This window comes from Pseudophryne corroboree, chromosome 7 (assembly GCF_028390025.1).
Source record: "Pseudophryne corroboree isolate aPseCor3 chromosome 7, aPseCor3.hap2, whole genome shotgun sequence".
Lineage (NCBI taxonomy): Eukaryota > Metazoa > Chordata > Amphibia > Anura > Myobatrachidae > Pseudophryne > Pseudophryne corroboree.
In genome coordinates, this window is record NC_086450.1 from 74787802 (window position 1) to 74807794 (window position 19993).

The 19993-nt window shown below is 44.1% G+C and overlaps 1 protein-coding gene across 1 annotated transcript in view; it reads left to right on the forward strand.

Moving 5' to 3' along the window:
* The first annotated feature begins 3260 nt into the window (after nucleotides 1–3260).
* The window catches only part of PDE1A (phosphodiesterase 1A), a 557427-nt gene continuing 540694 nt past the window's right edge, over nucleotides 3261–19993 (forward strand). The window contains exon 1 of the mRNA XM_063933325.1: nucleotides 3261–3701. Within this exon, the coding sequence (XP_063789395.1) occupies nucleotides 3601–3701 (101 nt within the window). The 5' untranslated portion in view covers nucleotides 3261–3600. The remainder of the gene's footprint in view (nucleotides 3702–19993) is intronic.

Genomic DNA, 19993 nt, shown 5'->3' on the forward strand with positions numbered 1-19993 from the left:
CACGTCGGCAACCCGGCAACTTGTTGGGTTGGGGCCACCAGTCTGAAAGGGGTCTCAAGCGGGTCGCACCCAGGAAGGACCTGTGTACAAATCCCTAGCGATGTGAAAGCGGTATTAGTCATATGTACATTCTTCATTTCAAAACAGCTAAAATGTCGACAAACCGTAACCAGTGGTCTAGTGGTGTCTCACCCTGGTCCCAACGGCAGTGCCGTCTTCAGCAGCGGCTTACCGGTGGTCACGTGAGGAGCAGTTCATGCAGTCAGCTGATGCGCCAGTGTTCCAGTGAGTACAGTCTCCCCAATAACTAACCATATTCCCTACCCCTAATCCTCCTCCTAGTGCATAACCCTAAATTCCACCCCATAGCCTAATCCTAAACTCCCCCTAGTGCCTAATCCAAACCCTCCCGTTCTGCAGCCTAAGCCTAATGTCGACATTGGGAGAATGTCAGGATTTCACATGTGGACATTTCAGATATCGACATTTCGAGGACCTGTAGACATTTCAGCATCGATATCATAACTGTCAACATCGGTTTCAAAATTATGAATGTCGACCTATTACTGCATCCCCCTGAGTTATGTCACTGGAGGGGCAGCCAGTGGCAGGGTGAGTTACTGCATGCTGAAGGAGCAGAGGAGGAGTGAGTGACATCAGTGCCCACCAGACACAGGAGTATTTGGCTCCCAACAGAGGAAGAAAGGGGAGAGAGGCAGGCTTGTGGCCAGAGAGATGATAGACATTGTCGGGACCACAGACTGTCCAAGTGTAGTCCACATTTCCCTAAATTGCTGGGCTTTCTCTTCTCCTCATCCTTATTCTATAACTGTCATCGTACTTGTTAGGAACTGATTGGCTGGAGCACCATTTATCATATGCAAAGAGTTTTAGCAATCGCAACAAGTTTTATCACTTGTTGATAAATGAGCCCCTGTATGCCTTAACAAGACTAGACATAGCTCCTATTGGTTTGACAGCGCTATTGACATTTGCAGTCAGAAGTTACCTCATCTCCATATCATCTTATTATTTTCAACCATTATTATTGCGCATCATTCTTCAGTTAATATTTATATTATTCTCCAGCTATTTAGAAGGACGTGTACTAAGCAGTGATAAAAGTGAAGAAGTGAGCCAGTGGAGAAGTTGCCCATGGCACCCAATCAGCTGCTCTGTATATGTTTATAGTATGCATATTATAAATGTTACGTCAATGCTGATTGGTTGCTATGGGCAACTTCTTCACTGGCTTACTTCTCCACTTTTATCACTGCTTAGTACACGTCCTTCTAAATAGCTGAAGAATAATATAAATATTAACTGAAGAATGATGCGCAATAATAATGGTTGAAAATAATAAGATGATATGTAGATGAGGTAACTTCTGACAGCAAATGTCAATAGCGCTGTCAAACCAATAGGAGCTATGTCTAGTCTTGTTAAGGCATACAGGGGCTCATTTATCAACGAGTGATAAAACTCGTTGCGATTGCTAAAACTCTTTTATTCAAAAACGTCTCACTGATATAGGGCCTGATTCAGAGATGTTTGGAAATGGCGTTGCAGCTGTGATCCTGTACGCGGCATTTGTGCTAAAATATGCAAATGACTCAGGGATTTATATTGAGACGCCAACTGGCAGAGTCTCAGATCTGCTGCTTGTGCGTGAGGACCCAACCATTGGATGCACATGGATCGATCAACATTTTTCTGAGTAGAACTATGGTTGCACAGCATGTCTGTTGGAAGTAAGTGCCGTTTTTACTGTACACAGGATTGCAGTGGCAAGCTATGACACCCCCTCGAAACGGTTGCAACTGGACGGGTTTTACAGCCTCTGAGTATGGTGCAGCCTTTTCCATGACACATCTTAGCGTCTTTTGCAGATAGAGAAGAGATGCTTGGAGAACATTATAGCACCAGGGATTTCAGACAGTTATGTGCAGTCAGGGTAGGCAGTGCCTCACCTGTCAAAGGGCCTAATTCAGCATGAGTTGTAATAACTACAACTCATTCTACTAACATGAAGGGGAGCCGCCAAGCACAGGGCAAGACCGCCCCGCATGCCGCCCCCCCCTGCTATAATGCGAGCGCTTCGTTAAACCGCAAAGCGCTCGTATGTTTAGAGTTGCCCCCTGCCTACACAGCCTAGCTGCAAAGGCAAATGCCGGGCAGCCATATTTCAGGTCGTTGCGGCTGCGTGTGACGTTACGCAGCTACCGTGGTCCACCTCGCAAACGGTTGGACACATCTGCATTGTCCTGACCGTGCCCCCCCCCAATGCCGCAACACCAGCCCCTAAACGCCGCATGGACGCCCCGCGAGTGCCTCTGCCTGTCAATCAGGCAGAGGCTTTCGCATAAGTGAGATGCCGCTGCATTTCACTGTGTGCGCACGCACAGTGCGGCTGACACTTCACAGCGGCTTCATAGACCTCACCGGTCTCAGCAGCTACTGAAAGGTGATACTGTGACTCCAGAGAAGAGACGACAAATTGTCTGGTACCCAAAGGGACAAAATGTGTGTAGCAGAACATCCTTTATAAATAGACATACTGTATTTATCATATATTTATTAAACTTGCTATTCTTTCAGAGAGCTCACACTTTGAGCGTGCCTGGAACACGTGGGTACTCCCTCTTCAAATGTCTCTTCCTGTGTCTTGCATACCAGGAAAGAACTGCCACAGCCTGGCAACATTAAAGGATCATTTAAGAGCATTTCTGACTCATGCAGTCTTGTTTAGCTTGAACTATTTGCTGTTCTTTCTCTCGCCGCAGGATCTAGAGGGTTTTGAGGCTAAGCGACATGCATTATGTGTAGCAGCTGCTACAGTCATCATTGGTGTAACTGACATTTACCTACTGTGTGGAGCTGCGAAGGGAAGATAAATAATCATTAAATGATTTCAGGACCACATAATCCCCGACCACCTTCATCTATACGGTGCCCGCAAGGGCTACTGATAAACCATTTATAAAGTTTAACTCAGATTAAACAGTTAAACTTTTTTTAGCATCTAAATAGAAAATTTTAGACGCTGTATCTTACCTTAGAGATTTCATTATTTTGTCTCTTTTTTTTTCTTTTCCTGCCTGAGTGCTTTTATTTCTCTACTATAAATCTGTCTCTTGCGGGGAGCTTAAGTAATTCTCCTTTATTGCAAATGACAATGAATCCTTGGATATTGCAAACTGCCTTTGTGCTTCAGCGCACACAACTGTAATACTGAACTGCATGTGGGAAGAGCTTGTGCGTACAAGCAGCCAGTGGTGTTCTTGCCATCTTGCATGCACTGCTTCTACTTATCCGAGCAGGAGGATAGTTTAAACTGCTGAATTCTACAGGAGACAAAACCGTGGGATTATCCATTAAGTTTCATTCTGGCATAAAAACAAAAATAACTCCCCCCCAAAAAAAAGCAAAAAAAAAAAAAAAAATATATCTTCTCTTTAACTCTTTGCATCTTGTATGGAATAGGTTTCCTTTTTGTTCTTTTCTACATGCATTGGTTTGCTGGCATACCATGGGCTAAGGAATGCGATCACTTGCTGGGACTTATTGTGAATGTGACTGTTACACCGTAGGACAAACACAATGGATTCTACAGCCTCGGAAAGCTTGGAGCATCAATATACTTCTTTGAGATTAAAAAAAAAGGAATCAAATGACAAAATGGTCCAACGTTTACAAGGAATGTAAGTAATACAGTGTATGCTCCTCCACTGTTGCTGGTTTATTTCCTTTTTAAACAATGTATTCATTATCCTTACTATAGTGCATTATAGAAATAGCACTTTCCTTGCACCTATATTATATTCTGCTCCCCTATATTATAAGTATTCTGCATTATTCAATTTTTATTACAGAGGGTCAGTTGGAAATGACTATTATTTGTTTGCGGCAGACTTTCTTCATGATATAAAGTGTGCTAAAATCCATTAGTCTTGATATCAACTATATATATATATATATATATAGTGTATATATATAATATATATATATGTATACACACACAGTGTATATATATATATATATATATATATACATATATACAAACAAATCTAGAAAACCACAGCACTCGCCACCCCAGAAGCAGGGTGCAATATCTGCACTCACCACTCATTTGGTGGGGTGAGTGCTGAACTTTCTGTTTGTATATATATATATATATATATATATGTGTGTGTGTGTGAAAAAAGTTGGAGGCACGTGTCTGAAACGTTGGTGGGAATAACATGTAATTGATTACAAAGAACTAAGACCTAAGAACTAGGAACACAAACTAAGAGCTAAGAATCAATTAGGGTTACCACAAGGCAAAAACGGGCAGACTAGATTAACCAAGTGGTTCTTATCTGCTGTCAAATTCTATGTTTTTATGATTACTATATCAGCTCTGCATACAAGCCTTGGAGTGCCGCTGATATCTTCTGCCAAATATCCAATCTGCACAGTAGGCACCCAAGCAAGTTGCATTATATTGGGACGAGTGCCAGTCCATTCCAGACTCATATATATATATATATATATATATATATATATAAAATATAGCGAAAGACCAGCAGCACTCTGAGACTTTAAAAGTCCAGTGTACTAAATTGACATAGAAACACCTATGTGAATTTAATACACTGGACTTTTAAAGTCTCAGAGTGCTGCTGGTCTTTCTTCCTACTATCACATCACAACACGGAGGGCACCGTAGTGTTACCACTCTTGCTATACTATAGGGAGGCTCTGAGAATGTGCTTTAAATGTTTTATTAAATACAGAGGTCAAAGTTCAAGGTTTTTTCTGTGCTCTCAACAGGTGTTCTTCAGAGTCTTTAGGCAAGATTCGGATGCAGCGTCGATGTTGGACGCAGTCCGGTGTTTTTTTTTCTACTGTGCATGCGTCTAGAGCGCGGTTGCGGTTAAGATTTACTGGCTCAAAAATGTCTTGAAAATGTACTGGCTGTTCCTGGGTGGTGACTGAGAGGTGAGAGGGAGGTGGCTAAGCTAATGTACGGAGATGGGCGTGTTTCAAGAGTGTTGCAAATTCAAATGCCTGACGTCTCACATTGGAGGCCGTACTCTGACGGATCTGCACCTAGCGTGGGGCAGGTGCAAGTTGTGACAGTGCGACCGATGGCCTTGTCTAAAGACACTGACAGTGGGTGTCCCAGTCTTTGTACCATCCGCCCACGGCTGCACATCAGGGAAGGGCTTGTAGTGGCATTTGCATACAGTCACAGAAGCAATACCTGCAAAACAGGCACACACGGATGCTGCAGCGTCTAACTCAGAATCATCCCCTATGGCCCTCATTCCGAGTTGTTCGCTCGCTAGCAGTTTTTAGCAGCCGTGCAAATGCTAAGCCGCCGCCCACTGGGAGTGTATTTTAGCTTAGAAGAAGTGCGAATGAAAGGATCGCAGATCGGCTACAAAAAAATTTTGTGCAGTGTCAGAGTAGCTTCAGACCTACTCAGCGCTTGCGATGACTTCAGACTGTTCAGTTCCTGTTTTGATGTCACGAACACGCCCTGCGTTCGCCCAGCCACGCCTGCGTTTTTCCTGGCACACCTGTGTTTTTTCGAACACTCCCTGAAAACGGTCAGTTGACACCCAGAAACGCCCTTTTCCTGTCAATCACTCTGCGGCCAGCAGTGCGACTGAAAAGCTTTGCTAGACCTTGTGTGAAATGACATCGTTCGTTGTAATAGTACAACATGCGTGCGCATTGCGCTGCATATGCATGCGCAGAAGTGCCATTTTTTTGCCTGATCGCAGTGCAGCAAACGAAATCTGCTAGCGAACAACTCGGAATGACCCCCTATGTGTACAGGCCTAAAGGTGTTATGTGTGACTTTATTATTTGCAGTGGAGTTTTTGCTATGGTACTGCTGTTTTCTGCTGTGTTTAGTGCATAAGCAGCCTAACATCACTAAGAGGAAACAGGTGACTGCGGCACAGCATTCTGTGTGACATGTCTCAGTGTCATCATGTGTAGATTATTCCATCCTAGTGCGTGTTTTACATTTTGAGGCTGGTTATGAATGACTGAATCAGATGAGCGGTGGAGTCACTGGGTGCTTCAGTTTGCTATAAAGTAAAGTTTTGCCATTGTGTCATTATTCCATAAAAGTTTCCAATCATTTTAAAATGTTCAAATTTAACAGATTAATCTTAGATGTAACTGTGAGGACATAGGTGTGTGAGACAGTGACATCATTGCATAAGAACTCTCTATGGGTTCAGCATTTGGCCCAGGAGCTTTCATCACGAAGCAGGAAATGATAGGCTTCTAATGGTGATGCATGCTGCATCGCAGCAAAGATGAGCATAGCTACATCTGTATATTGCATAGAAAATTGGAGCTACACCTGTATGTTATGAAGTCCTACTGGCCAACACACTCCCTGAAACAACACACTATCTTCAGCAATCGTTACTAATCCGGCATTTTTTTATTTTGTAAGAATAGCCCTAGTGCTGACTATATTATACAGCATCCATTTATACCAGTTGTTTCACCGCTCTTACTGTAAGGAACTCTTTCTACAACAGGATATTAATTTTTTCCACCTAACAGAACAAGTGTCCTCTGCAAAGGTCTGATAGTGAACAGTTAGCCAGAGAGGTTTGCTACTCTGGAAGCTAATTTAATTATATAAAATGATCATATCTTCCCCATCAGCCTTTCTCCAGTGCAATGAAACGTGTAATCAAAAGTGTATAGTATTTTCTCATATATGAAATATTCTATCAGGGGCAGATTGGGATGGAAAAACAGCCCTGGAAATTTATGGAAGAAGCCCTAATGGGGGTGTGGCCTGATGAGGGAGTGGGGTCTCTTGAGGGGGACGGAATCCGTTCTCATAGGGGCCTGATTGTACGCATCCTTCCTTGTGTCTTTTGCTGCAGTTGTGTCTGAGACCCGGGGCGGATTGTGAACTAAAAGTGGTACTGCAAAATTTTGTAGAAGTGGCAGCACAAGAGGTATAACATACCGTGTAGCCATGACAGCATCACTGGACGGCAGAGTTGCTGCACTGCAGAGATGGAATAACAGAATGAATGGGGACAATGCAGTGTACTGAGTGTGGTGGGCTTCCTGTCATGTGGGGGGGAGAGGGGGGGCACATGACAACACACAAAAAGACCCCACAGACATGACGGCCTACCAGGAATCTTCCTGGTGAGCCCTATGGCCAATCCGTCCTGTATTCTATAACCCTTATTAATTTAGTAGCCCTCCACTACTCTACTTTATTTTAAACAAATTGACAATATTAATAAAGATTATTATATGGGGGGATCTACATTGATACACTGGATTATACCACCAGGGGTGTATCTAGGAGTTCGGGCACCCCTGGCAAAGTAAGGGACTGGCGTCCCCCATATTTGAAATAGGGAAGGTGCATGTGCAAAAAAGGGGCATGATCTTGTGGGAAAGGGGCATTCAAATTATGCTGCACATTAGTAACCCTTATACACATCATGCCCACACAGTAGCGGTTCCCTTTACACATTATGCCCACACAGTAATTCTTATAACACTGAGGAGACATCAGCAGTGCCTGGCCTGGCTTAGGCGGCAATGCCACCCAAGGCCAGGTAGTATAATCAAATAGTAGTAAAAAGAAGTACAGTACAGTGCACTAAGTGATGCAAGTAGAAAAAAAATCTTAGTGGTACTGTGTGCCAAAAATGGGTGTGGCCACATGGCCAATGAAAATGGGGGAGTGATACACATATGACCCCAATAGTGCAGTGCCAGATACACATATGCCCCCACAGTGCCAGATACACATATGCCCCCACAGTGCCAGATATGCCCCCATGTTGCTAGATATGCCCCCACAGTGCCAAATACACATATGGCTCCACAGTGACAGATATGTCCCTACAGTGCTAGCTATGCCCCCACAGTGCCAGATACACATATGCCCCCACAGTGCCAGATATGACCCCACATTGCCAGATATGCCCCCATATTGCCAGATACACATGCCCCCACGGTGCCAGATATGCCCTCATAATGTCAGATATGCTCCCATGGTGCTAGATATGCCCGCACGGTGCCAGATACAAATATGCCCCACAGTGCCAGATAAGCCCCCACAGTCATATAGCCATAGTCCGCATCCCCCTCCCAGCACATAGCCATAGTCCCCTCCCAGTAAATAGCCATAGCACCCACCTCCCCAAGCAGTAGCCATAGTCCCCCCAGCACATAGCCGTAGTCTCCACCTCTCCCAACACAGTCATACAGTAGTCCCCACCCTCCTCCCATCACATAACAATAGTTCCCTGCCAGCATAGATAGCCATAGTCCCCCTCCCTGCACATAGCCCCTCACCTCCCCAAGCACAAAGCCGTAGTCCCCATCAGGGGCGTATCTACCTATTGGCCAGGATGGCACTCGCCAGGGGCGCCAGTCGAGGGGGGGGCGCCGCCCCGCGGTGCCACCCGCGGCCAGTAGGTAGAATTAATATTAAGCAGCTGTCCACTCCAGCCCCCCAAGGTGTGTCACCCCCCGCCCCGGTAGTTTGTCACGCCAAACTGACACCTGGTTGCATTGAAGACCATAGCAGGCAGCCGCAGCAGCGGCAGTCACTAATTGGACGCGGCGGCGGGGTCCGACACAGCGCTACAATCCGGAAACTACATAAACTACAGCTCCCAGCAGCCTTTGCTGCCGGGAGGTCACTGCAGCAAGGTCCGCGGGTAAGGTGTAGTTTCTTGATTGTAGCGCGGTGTCAGACCCCGGCGCCAATTACTGTGACAGCGGCTGCCTGCTATGGTCGATCCTGGACGTCAGTGCTGGTGAGGGACTAACGGGGGAGGGGGGGAAGTGCTCTGGGCTACAAATATATAAAAAATGTATAATAATATATGTATATATACACGTATGTGTGTATATGTATGTATACGTGTATATATGTGTGTGTGTGTGTGTGTGTGTGTGTGTGTGTGTGTGTGTGTGTGTACACACACACCTGCGTTCCGGTACTCAGTTGATCCAACCAAGGAACTTGCTTGCTACGTTGCCCTCCACAGAAGACACACGCCTCATATAGACAGCAAAACGAGGCGGCACTCTGAGTCAGTGTAAACAAATATAACATGTATTAAGAATGAATGTCAATGTTTCGGGGAAGATGGGGAGTTGGTCCCCGAAACGTTGACATTTATTCTTAATACACGTTATATTTGTTTACAATGACTCCAAGTGCTGCCTCGTTTTGCTGTGTATATATATATATATATATATATATATATATATATAATCGCAGGGTGGTGGCGGCACTCATCAGACTTGCACAGGGTCCTTAAGGCAGTGTCCGTTTATTGACCATTAGGCCGTCATGTTTCGTGGATATACCACGGACACTGTGCAAGTCTGAAGAGTGCCGCCACCACCCTGCGATTATTTAGTGGCACTCAGAGACTCGAAAATAGTGAAATGTCTCAAGAGGGTGCTTTTATTAATTTATGTTTCGGGGTTTATTTCCCCTTCTTCAGGACCTGAAAGGAAGACCATCCCCAAAATGTAGATTAATGAAACCACCCTGTTGAGATATTTTACTATTTAGGAGTCTCCGAGTTCTGCCTGTTCATTCCTGCCTGCATATTTTGGGGCACATACCCCCTAGGAGTGGCCTGGAACACGTTACCCTAAGGGGATCCTGGAGTGCTGGGGAATATTGTGTGTGTGTGTGTGTGTGTGTGTGTGTGTGTGTGTGTGTGTGTGTGTGTATGTATGTATGTATGTATGTGTATATATATATATATATATATAATGTGTTCAAAGTGGGCCGGTATACACTGGAATAGATTTCAAATGGTGATGCCACGGTCATAGGGACCGAAGGCCATCTCCACACAGCCGCTGCCCTGGGCTTCCTCCTCTTCACCGCTGCCGCCCATGTCCTCCGCCGCTGCCGCCCATGTCATCCTCCGCTACGCCATCCAGGGCCTTCTCCTGGTCACCACCACTGCCCAGGGCCTTCTCCTCACTGCCGCTGACTTCAGCCTTTGCACCGCCGCCGACCACAGCCCCATCAGCTGCTCAGGTACTGTCCCTCTGTCACTCTTTCTGTCCCTCTGTCACCGCTGTCACTCTCCCTGTCCCTGCTGTCACTCTCTCTCTGTCCCTGCTGTCACTTTCTCTCTGTCACTCTCCCTGTCCCTGCTATCACTCTGTCTGTCACTGTCCCTGCTGTCTCTCTGTCACTGTCCCTGCTGTCACTGTCCCTGTAACTATGTCCCTGCTGTCACTCTCCCTGTCCCTGAACTTTGGATCATACTGTGTGGGGTAATGTGAATTTTGGATCATACTGTGTGGGGTAATGTGAATTTTGAATCATACTGTGTGGGGTGATGTGAATTTTGGATCATACTGTGTGTGGAAATGTGGATTTTGGGGGGTAATGTGGGTGGGATAATGTGAGTTTTGGCTCATACTGTGTGGGGTGATGTGAATTTTGGATCAAACTGTGTGCGGAAATGTGAATTTTGGGGGGTAATGTGGGTGGGGGTAATGTGAATTTTGGCACATACTGTGTGGGGCAATGTGAATTTTGGCTCAGTCTGTGTTGCATAATGGGAATTTTGGCTCATACCATGTGGTAAATTTACTAAGATGGGAGTTCTATTTAAGATGGGATGTTGCCCATAGCAACCAATCAGATTCCAGGTATTATCTTCTAGAAGGTGCTAGGTAAATGAGAAGTAGAAGCTGATTGGTTGCTATGGGCAACATCCCATCTTAAATTGAACTCCCACCTTAGTAAATTTACCCCCATGTTGCATAATGTGAATTTTGGCTCATTCCGTGTTGCATAATGTGAATTTTGGCTCATGCTGTGTTGCATAATGTGAATTTTGGCTCATGCAGTGTGGCATAATGTGTAAGGGGCACTAGTACTAGATGGTATAAGGGGTCCTACTATTGTGGTGCATAATGTGTATAAGGGGTATATGATGTGGTACACTACACTTAAGGACATGCCCCCTTTTGAGTGGCTACACCTCATTTTCCCTGAGTGCATGCGCCTTCGGCGCGCACATAATTGCAACCTTCACTTTTCTATACCCCCACTTCACAATTTCCACTATGACCACTATATATAATATATGTGTGTGTGTGTGTCTCTTCTACTGGTGGGATGTCTTGAGAAAGGTTACGTTAAGTTTTTGTCTGCATTGGTGACGTGAGTAAATAAAACCTGCTGAAAAGTCCCTGGTGAGTGCACCTCTTCTTATTGGAATGGATATATATTATGGTATACTGGGTTAGCATTTTTTGTGTATATATATATATATATATATATATATATATATATATTATAGGCCCTACTGTATGGCATAATGTGTATAAGCGGTGCTACTGTGTAGCGTAACGTGAAACAACGGACATAACTGTGCTGTGTAATGTTAGTAAGGAATGCTTCTGAGTGGTGTAATTTGTATTTGAGGTCTATTGAGTGGCCACGCCCCCTTTTTGGCACATGCGCTTCGATATTTCAAATATGGGCGGGTGTGGGGCGCCAGTCCTTTACTTTGCCAGGGGCGCTCAGACCCCTAGATACTCCCCATCACCCTCCCAGCACATAGGTGTAGTCTGCCCTTAGCACATAGGAGTAGTCTCCCACACTCCCAGCACATACACAGCCTCCCCACACAGCACATAGCCCTAGTTCCCACCCCACAGCATCCCAGCAGATAGTGTCTGGTAATACCTGCTGTGCCAAGCTGCCTGGGTTGGAGGGCGGAGAATCTCTCAGCAGGCACCACACCAAACTACGTGAAGAAACTAAAAATAAACTACAGCTCCCAGGAGCCCTTGCCGCCGGGAGCTCCCGAAGTAAGGACTGCTGGGAGTTGTAGTTTATTTTCAGTTTCTTCCCTGTAGTGCATTGCGGTGCTGGACACTGGCGTCAGCTCCTGCCTGCTGAGTGATCCACCATCCCAGGCAATGCACAGGCAGCTCGGCACAGCAGGTATTGCCATACACTAAGGCTTAAGGGATTCCACCCATTGGCCGAGGGTGGCACCATCGGTCGGCGCCCCCTGCTCGGCTGGCACCCCTGGCGAGTGCCATCCTGGCCAATCGATAGATACGCCCCTGTTTACCAACCAGACCTACATTTTTCAACTCTTGGAATCAATGTATTGGTCCTTATTGTTTGTAGGAAGTTGCCTGCAGCACTTTGATTTGCTTGAACTTCTTGTACCACATTGTCCCTTACCCCTTTCCTTCCCTAGTGTTTTACCCCACATCTTTGTCATTGCCTCTGTCTTTGATCATTGTACTTACCTCTTCTCCTCTACCTTGTTGTTTTTCTTATTTTAAAATTGTACAATTTGATTTACAGTAGATGTTTTTGTTTTCATTACATCCGAGATGTCTTAACTTAATGATAGTATTACTCTTTTCTACTGCTGTTTGATAACTCATGTACACAAACATGTATTGTATGATTCCTGGCTTTATATTAGCAAAGAGGGCACTTTGCCATATTCTGATGTCCGGAACAGGACTCGCTCCATAGGACAAGGGGAAGATCCTGCTATCTCCTACAGGAAAGGTTTTACACAGAGATCCACTGCATCGGTGTCATTGCTCTAGAGTGTGGGATCCAGTGGGCGGGTCTTCCAATGCTGACTAGCACCCGAACGATAGCTAGGGCTGGTGGGGCACAGCTATTATCAGGAAGCCATTTCATGTATACAAATGTGCCGTTATGAGTAAAGAAGCTGCTGGCTTGCAAAAGCCAGGGGCAAACACAGTCAGGCATCTTCTGTTACCTCGCATTAAACACCTTGATGTGTCACCTTTAAAACAGACTAATTAGTCCCCCAAAAAAAGAAGAACACTAAGGATGGAAATCAAACTGTGTGTTCATAAACTTCACAAATCCCTGAGAATAATCTAGGGGTGTCCACATCAGCTATGTATGTAATCCTAGAGAAGCCTCCTTCCACCATTTCTGAACCCTCTGCAAATTGGAGGATGAGTACCAGTAAAAGTAAGGATGGTGATGGTTTAGACATGGAAATTGAGGATGCTACTGTGGATCATTTGCAGCGAATTCATGCAAGTTATTTATCAAAATCTGAAAAATCCTTTAAAATAATAACAAGCAGTTTGGAATCAGCTACTAGTTTGGACCAGCACATGCATTTTCCACTGCCAACACCATCATCAACCTCCTGCTTAATGGTCGGAGGTAGTCCTGCTGTCTCCTATTTGCAAAGGATAACTGATCCCCCCCTATCTAGGATTTCAAAGAAGAATCCTTTCCTGCTATGCCTGCTGCTGCTAGGGTGACTCTTCATCCCAGAAAGAGACCAAGACGACTAGTAGTTTTGTAGAATAATTGACTGTGAAACAAGCATCTGCAAAAGGAACAAAGTATGACAGCCACCATCCTGTTGCACACGGATCACTGAAGCCATGATGGCTATGATAGCATTAGATCTGCATCCAATATCTGCCATCAATGCATCTGGCTTTAGACAATTTGTTGAGGTCATGTGTCCCAGCAATTCATCAACTTTACCGGGAGGTTAAAATAAAAATAAAGCTAATTCTTAGCCTAGAACATGGCATTGTACTCACTTTCATCTTAACCACAGATATGTGGACAAGCGGTACTAGTCAAACTAAAGATTACATTACTGTGACAACTCACTGCATGGGTGTATCGCCTTTAGTAGCAGCGGCAGTATCTAACACAAAATGGCAGCTCATTTACTGGCAGGCTACTCTCTATATCCATGGCTTTACTAAGAGGCATACCATTGCCAATCTGTTGGATAAACTTTGGGATGTCATAGCAAAATGGCTTACCTTGCTAAGACACCCCTCATGGGTGGTCATTCCAAGTTGTTCGCTCGTTGCAGATTTTCGCTATACAGTGATCAGGCAAAAATCTGCATTTCTGTGCATACACATGGGCCAGAGTGTGCACTGCACGCGCAAAGTACTTTTACTCAAAACTATGCAATTTTACACAGGTCCGAGCTACACTTTTCAGTCGCACTGCTGATCGGTGAGTGATTGACAGGAAGTGGGTGTGTCTGGGTGGTAACTTGGCGTTTTCCGGGAGTGTGCTAAAAGGTAAAAACGCAGGCGTGCCTGGAGAAATGGGGGAGTGGCTGGCCGAACGCAGGGCGTGTTTGTGACGTCAAACCAGGAACCAAACAGTCTGCAGTGATCGCAATCTAGGAGTAGGTCTGGAGCTACTCAGAAACTGCAGGGAAATATTTAATAGCAGAACTGCTAACTTTTCATTTGCACTTCTGCTAAGCTAAGATACACTCCCAGAGGGCGGCGGCCTAGCGTGTGCAATGCTGCACTAAGCAGCTAGTGAGCAATCAACTCAGAATGAGGGCCATGATTTGTGTTTTCCAAAAAACGTAAGTAACATTGTACGAGCATTATGAGTGGCTGAATCTGAACATGTACCAAGTTTTGCACACACAATAAACTTGGTGGTTTAGAGTTTCTTAAAAAATGATAAGGCATGCAGGAGATACTATCTGTAGCCCGAAAAACTTTCTGGACAATTTTGGCAATCAGCAGCTGCATGTAGAAGACTGCAGTGGCTACAAGAAAAGTTCCTCTTGCCATGTTACCAACTGAAGCAAGAGATAGTAACCAGGTGGAATTTTACCCTCTAGTTGCTTCAGCAACTGGAGGAAGAGCAACAAGCCATTTAAGCATACATATTAGAGCATGAGATAGGGAAAGGGGGGACGTTACGTTAGTCCAGCACAGTGGAGAATATTCTCAGTTTTATGCACGCTACAGAAAGCATTTGAAATTGTATCCAATGAAGTGAGTTCCTACAGTTCAGTCAGGTGATTCCCTTAATTAAATTACTGGAAAAGCAGTTAGAGAAGCTGACGGAAGTGATTACACTAAACATGTTGCACTTGTAGATCAAGTTCTTTATTTGATTTGCATGAGACAAGGGTTGTCAACATCTTGACATTAGATCATTACATTTTTGCAACCATGCTAGATCCTAGGTTTAAGTCCTATGCAACATCTTTCTTTCCAAATGATCCGGATCTTAAGATATACAAAGAGCTCCTTGTGAGCTAGTTGTCAGTGGCACTTGACAAAACAATGTCTCTGGCTTCAGATTTTCCTGCTCCAACTGCTGCAGCCTCTGCCAGGAAAAGCTGAGATTTTCCAAGGAACCCACTGATGATGAGTCAACAAGATTATGACATCTGCTCAAGCTTAAAAGAATTGCCCCCAGTTATTGACCACTCTACTGCTTTGACTCAATCTGATACAATAAGCATCAATAGGATGGTGGAGGACTATTTTAATGACAGCGTACAAATCAGCATGTCACACAGTCCCTCTGTATACTGAAAGTGGAAAAAAAGCAATTTGGAGCACCTCGTATGAACTTGCTTTCAGTGCCGATCTTCCAGTGTGGAGGAACTTTTAAACTAGGAGCCTGGGGGGAGGGTTTCGCTAGAAGCTATGGGACAAACAGAGAGAACAGTAAAGATGGGGGTAGGGAACAATTTGGGGAAGGAGAAGGGGGGAGTCAAAGATCAGCCGGCAAGGCCAAGGGTATCTGCATGGGTATTGACACCGGAATTACTGACACGGGTATTGCCCAAGATATTCCAAATGTATTACCTACTGATGATTACTGCACAACAATATGGTATATAGAAAATTATGTCCATAGCATAAGGGAAGATAATAACATCAGGGGGAGGAGTAAAGATAGCAGTGAGGAAGACTGCATTAAGTACGATGGGGGTGGAAAGGGAGGGAGGAGATTAACAGTCGGTAAGAGTAATTATAGAAAGGCACTTGTAAATATAGATAAGATACCATTAAAACAAACGGGCATGGGAGATGCTAAGCTAAGATGTATGCTTGCTAACACAAGAAGCCTATCGGGTAAAATGAGGGAATTGGAATGGCTTGCATCAAAGTCTCAGTATGATATTATAGGTATTATGGAAACATGGTGGGACGACTCTCATGACTGGGTTGTGGATTTGGAGGGATATTCTCTTTTCAGGAGGGACAGGGCTACCAAAAGGGGAGGAGGGGTATGTCTCTTTGTTAAACCATCTCTTAAACCAAACTTAATAGAGGGTATTTTCAAGGGGTCAGGAGATAACGTGGAGTCGCTATGGGTTGAGATCCCAAGTGGGTGCACTGAGGCAAAAGAAACTAGTCATTAGCACATGCTACAATCAACCGGATATTAGCGTACACAACGAGGAACAACTCTTACACCAAATTGAAAAAGTAGCGAGAATGGGGGACTATTCTGATATAAATTGGAGTAACGATTCATGTGTAAAAACTAGGAGCAGCAGGTTTTTAAATACATTGAAGGATCAATTCTTGACTCAATTTGTTGAGGACCCAACTAGAGGTAAAACTATTCTGGACGTAGTTATTACCAATAATGTGGACATTATATCAAACATTAAAGTTGGGGAGACCTTGGGAAACAGTGATCACTATATGATCACATTCGACATCAGTTTCAAGAAACATAGCTATAAGGGAGCGACCAAAACATTTAACTTTAGAAGTGCTAACTTCAATATGCTGAGGCGGGCACTAAATGACATTGACTGGGAAGTTTTGTTTCAAGGCAAGGACACATCGGAAATGTGGGATGCTTTAAAAGGATGCTTGAAAACAATATTCACAAATTCATTCCCATGAACAGTAAACGCAGGAGTACTAAACACAAACCAATGTGGCTTAATAAGGAGGTCAAGGAAACAATGGCTAATAAGAGGCATGCTTTCAAAAAATTTAAATCTAATGGAGGGGAGGAGTCATTCTGTTATTACAAGGAATGCAATAAAAGATGTAAAAAAGTGATAAGGGCAGCTAAAATTATAAATGAAAAGAAAATCGCTATAGAGAGTAAAACCAATCCTAAAAAGTTTTATAAATATATAAACAGTAAAAGGTTAAAGAAGGAGAACGTAGGTCCATTAAAAGGTGAATTGGGAGCTTTGATAAATGATGACAAATTAAAAGCGGAAATACTGAACAATTTTTTCCCCTCAGTATTCACAAGAGAGGATGAGTCGGTGACATTAGTGCATAACGACAGTGAAGGTAATGACTCTTGGCTTGATGCTTGTTTAAGTGAGGAAGTAGTCCTGGAGAGACTAAGTAACGTGAAGATTAATAAATCACCAAGCCCAGACGGTTTTCATCCAAGGGTTATTATGGAGCTTATATAGCTAGCAAAACCCCTTATATAGCTAGCAAGACCCCTATACTTGATTTTCCATAGTTCAATTAGATCAGGCATGGTACCAAGGGATTGGCGCATAGACCAGTTAGTTTAACCTCTATAGTGGGTCAAATATTGGAAGGCATTTTGAGGGATAGCATAGGGGATCACCTACAGGCTACAAAGTTTATTAGCAAAAGTCAGCATGGGTTTGTAAGGGACAGATCATACCAAACTAACTTAATTTGCTTCTACGAGGAAGTGAGCAAGAATCTTAACCATAGAAAAGCAGTGGACATGGTGTATTTAGATTTTCCAAAAGACTTCGATACAGTGCCTCATAGGAGACTGATCAACAAATTAAGGGAACTTGGTCTAGGATATACTATTTGTACATGTATAAGTAATTGGCTGGATAACAGAGTGCAACGAGTAGTGGTCAAGGGGATGTTCTCCAGTTGGGCACTAGTAGTCAGCGGAATACCACAAGGGTCTGTTCTTGGCCCACTGCTGTTCACTATATTTATCAATGATCTAGGAATAGGCCTGGAAAGCACAGTGTCAATCTTTGCAGATGATACTAAACTGTGTTAGGTAATTAATTCAGAAGGCGATGTGGAGTCTCTACAGAATTACTTACAGTAGTTAAACTGGAAACCTGGGCATCTAAATGGAGAATGAGGTTTAATATAGAAAAATGCAAAATTATGCATTTTGGGATATAAAACATACATGCATCATACACTCCAGATGGGGAAAATATAGGGGTAACTATGATGGAAAAATATTTGGTGGTGCTCATAGATAATAGGCTTAATAACAGTACACAAAGTCAAAATGCAGCAAATAAGGCAAGTAAAGTGCTTGCATGCATTAAATGGGGCATAGAGACAAGGGACGAGGATGTAATCCTGCCACTGTACAAATCATTGGTACATCCGCACCTGGAATATTGTGTTCAATTCTGGACACCATATTATAAAAAAGATGTCGGGGAAGTAGAAATAGTTCAAAGAAGAACTACTACAGTGATTAAAGGGTTAGAGTCTCTGGAGTACGAGGAAAGGCTTGCTAGGTTAAATATGTATACACTAGAAAAGAGGCGTCTAAGAGGAGACATTATTAATATCTTCAAATATCTAAAGGTTCATTACAAGGACCTAGCAGCGGATTTGTTTATTAAAAGAACTCTGTATAGGATGCGTGGGCACTTGCTTAGGCTAGAGGAAAGGAAATTCCGTTCACAACGTAGGAAAAGGTTCTTCACGGTAAGGGCAATAAAGATTTGGAACTCCCTGCTGGAGCAGGTAATAATGGCAGACTCTGTAAATGTATTTAAAAGCGGATTGGACAAATTCCTAACTGGAAAATGTATCCAGGGCTATAGTATTTAATATATTGACATTAAATAATCTGGAAGTGGTAAGAATCATTGGGGTATATTTACTAAGATTCGTAATTTCCGAAAATAGGTCAAAGTTCAATCACGAATGACATCGACAGTGTAAAACTGCAACTTTTTGAATTGATTACGATGGATTTACTAAGCTGTCGTATTCGTATTTTTCTTTGCTTCCGATGTCGATGTCATTCGTTTTTTTTTACCTATTTTTACGGCAGTGATTAGCAAAACACTGCCGTTTTTTTTTACAATCAATCTCGGCCGGATCTGTGTGATCCGTGCTGGGGTTCTTATTTTTTTTTTTTTTAATTAAACAATGTAAAATCACAAAAAAAAATGCGTGGGGTCCCCCCTCCTAAGCATAACCAGCCTCGGGCTCTTTGAGCCGATCCTGGTTGCAGAAAAATGGGGAAAAAATTGACAGGGGTTCCCCCATATTTAAGCAACCAGCATCGGGCTCTGCGCCTGGTCCTGGTTCCAAAAATACGGGGGACAAAAAGAGTAGGGGTCCCCCGTATTTTTAAAACCAGCACCGGGCTCCACTAGCTGGACAGATAATGCCACAGCCGGGGGTCACTTTTATACAGTGCCCTGCGGCCGTGGCATCAAAAATCCAACTAGTCACCCCTGGCCGGGGTACCCTGGGGGAGTGGGGACCCCTTCAATCAAGGGGTCCCCCCCCCCCCCAGCCACCCAAGGGCCAGGGGTGAAGCCCGAGGCTGTCCCCCCCATCCAATGGGCTGCGGATGGGGAGGCTGATAGCCATTTGTGATAATGAAAAGATATTGTTTTTAGTAGCAGTACTACAAGTCCCAGCAAGCCTCCCCCGCATGCTGGTACTTGGAGAACCACAAGTACCAGCATGCGGCGGAAAAACGGGCCCGCTGGTACCTGTAGTACTACCACTAAAAAAATACCCAAAAAAACACAAGACACACACACCGTGAAAGTATAATTTTATTACATACATACACACATACATACATACTTACCTTATGTTCTCACGCAGGTCGGTCCTCTTCTCCAGTAGAATCCAAGGGCTACCTGTTGAAGAAATTCTACTCACCAGATCCATGGGTCCAGGCTCCTCGGCAAATCCAGGGTTAATCCACGTACTTGAATAAATAAAAAAAAACGGTGTCCCGACCACGAACTGAAAGGGGACCCATGTTTGCACATGGGTCACCTTCCCACGAATGCCAGAAACCCACTTTGACTTCTGTCTAAGTGGGTTTCTTCAGCCAATCAGGGAGTGCCACGTTGTAGCACTCTCCTGATCAGCTGTGTGCTGCTATCCTCACTGACAGGCAGCACGCGGCAGTGTTACAATGTAGCGCCTATGCGCT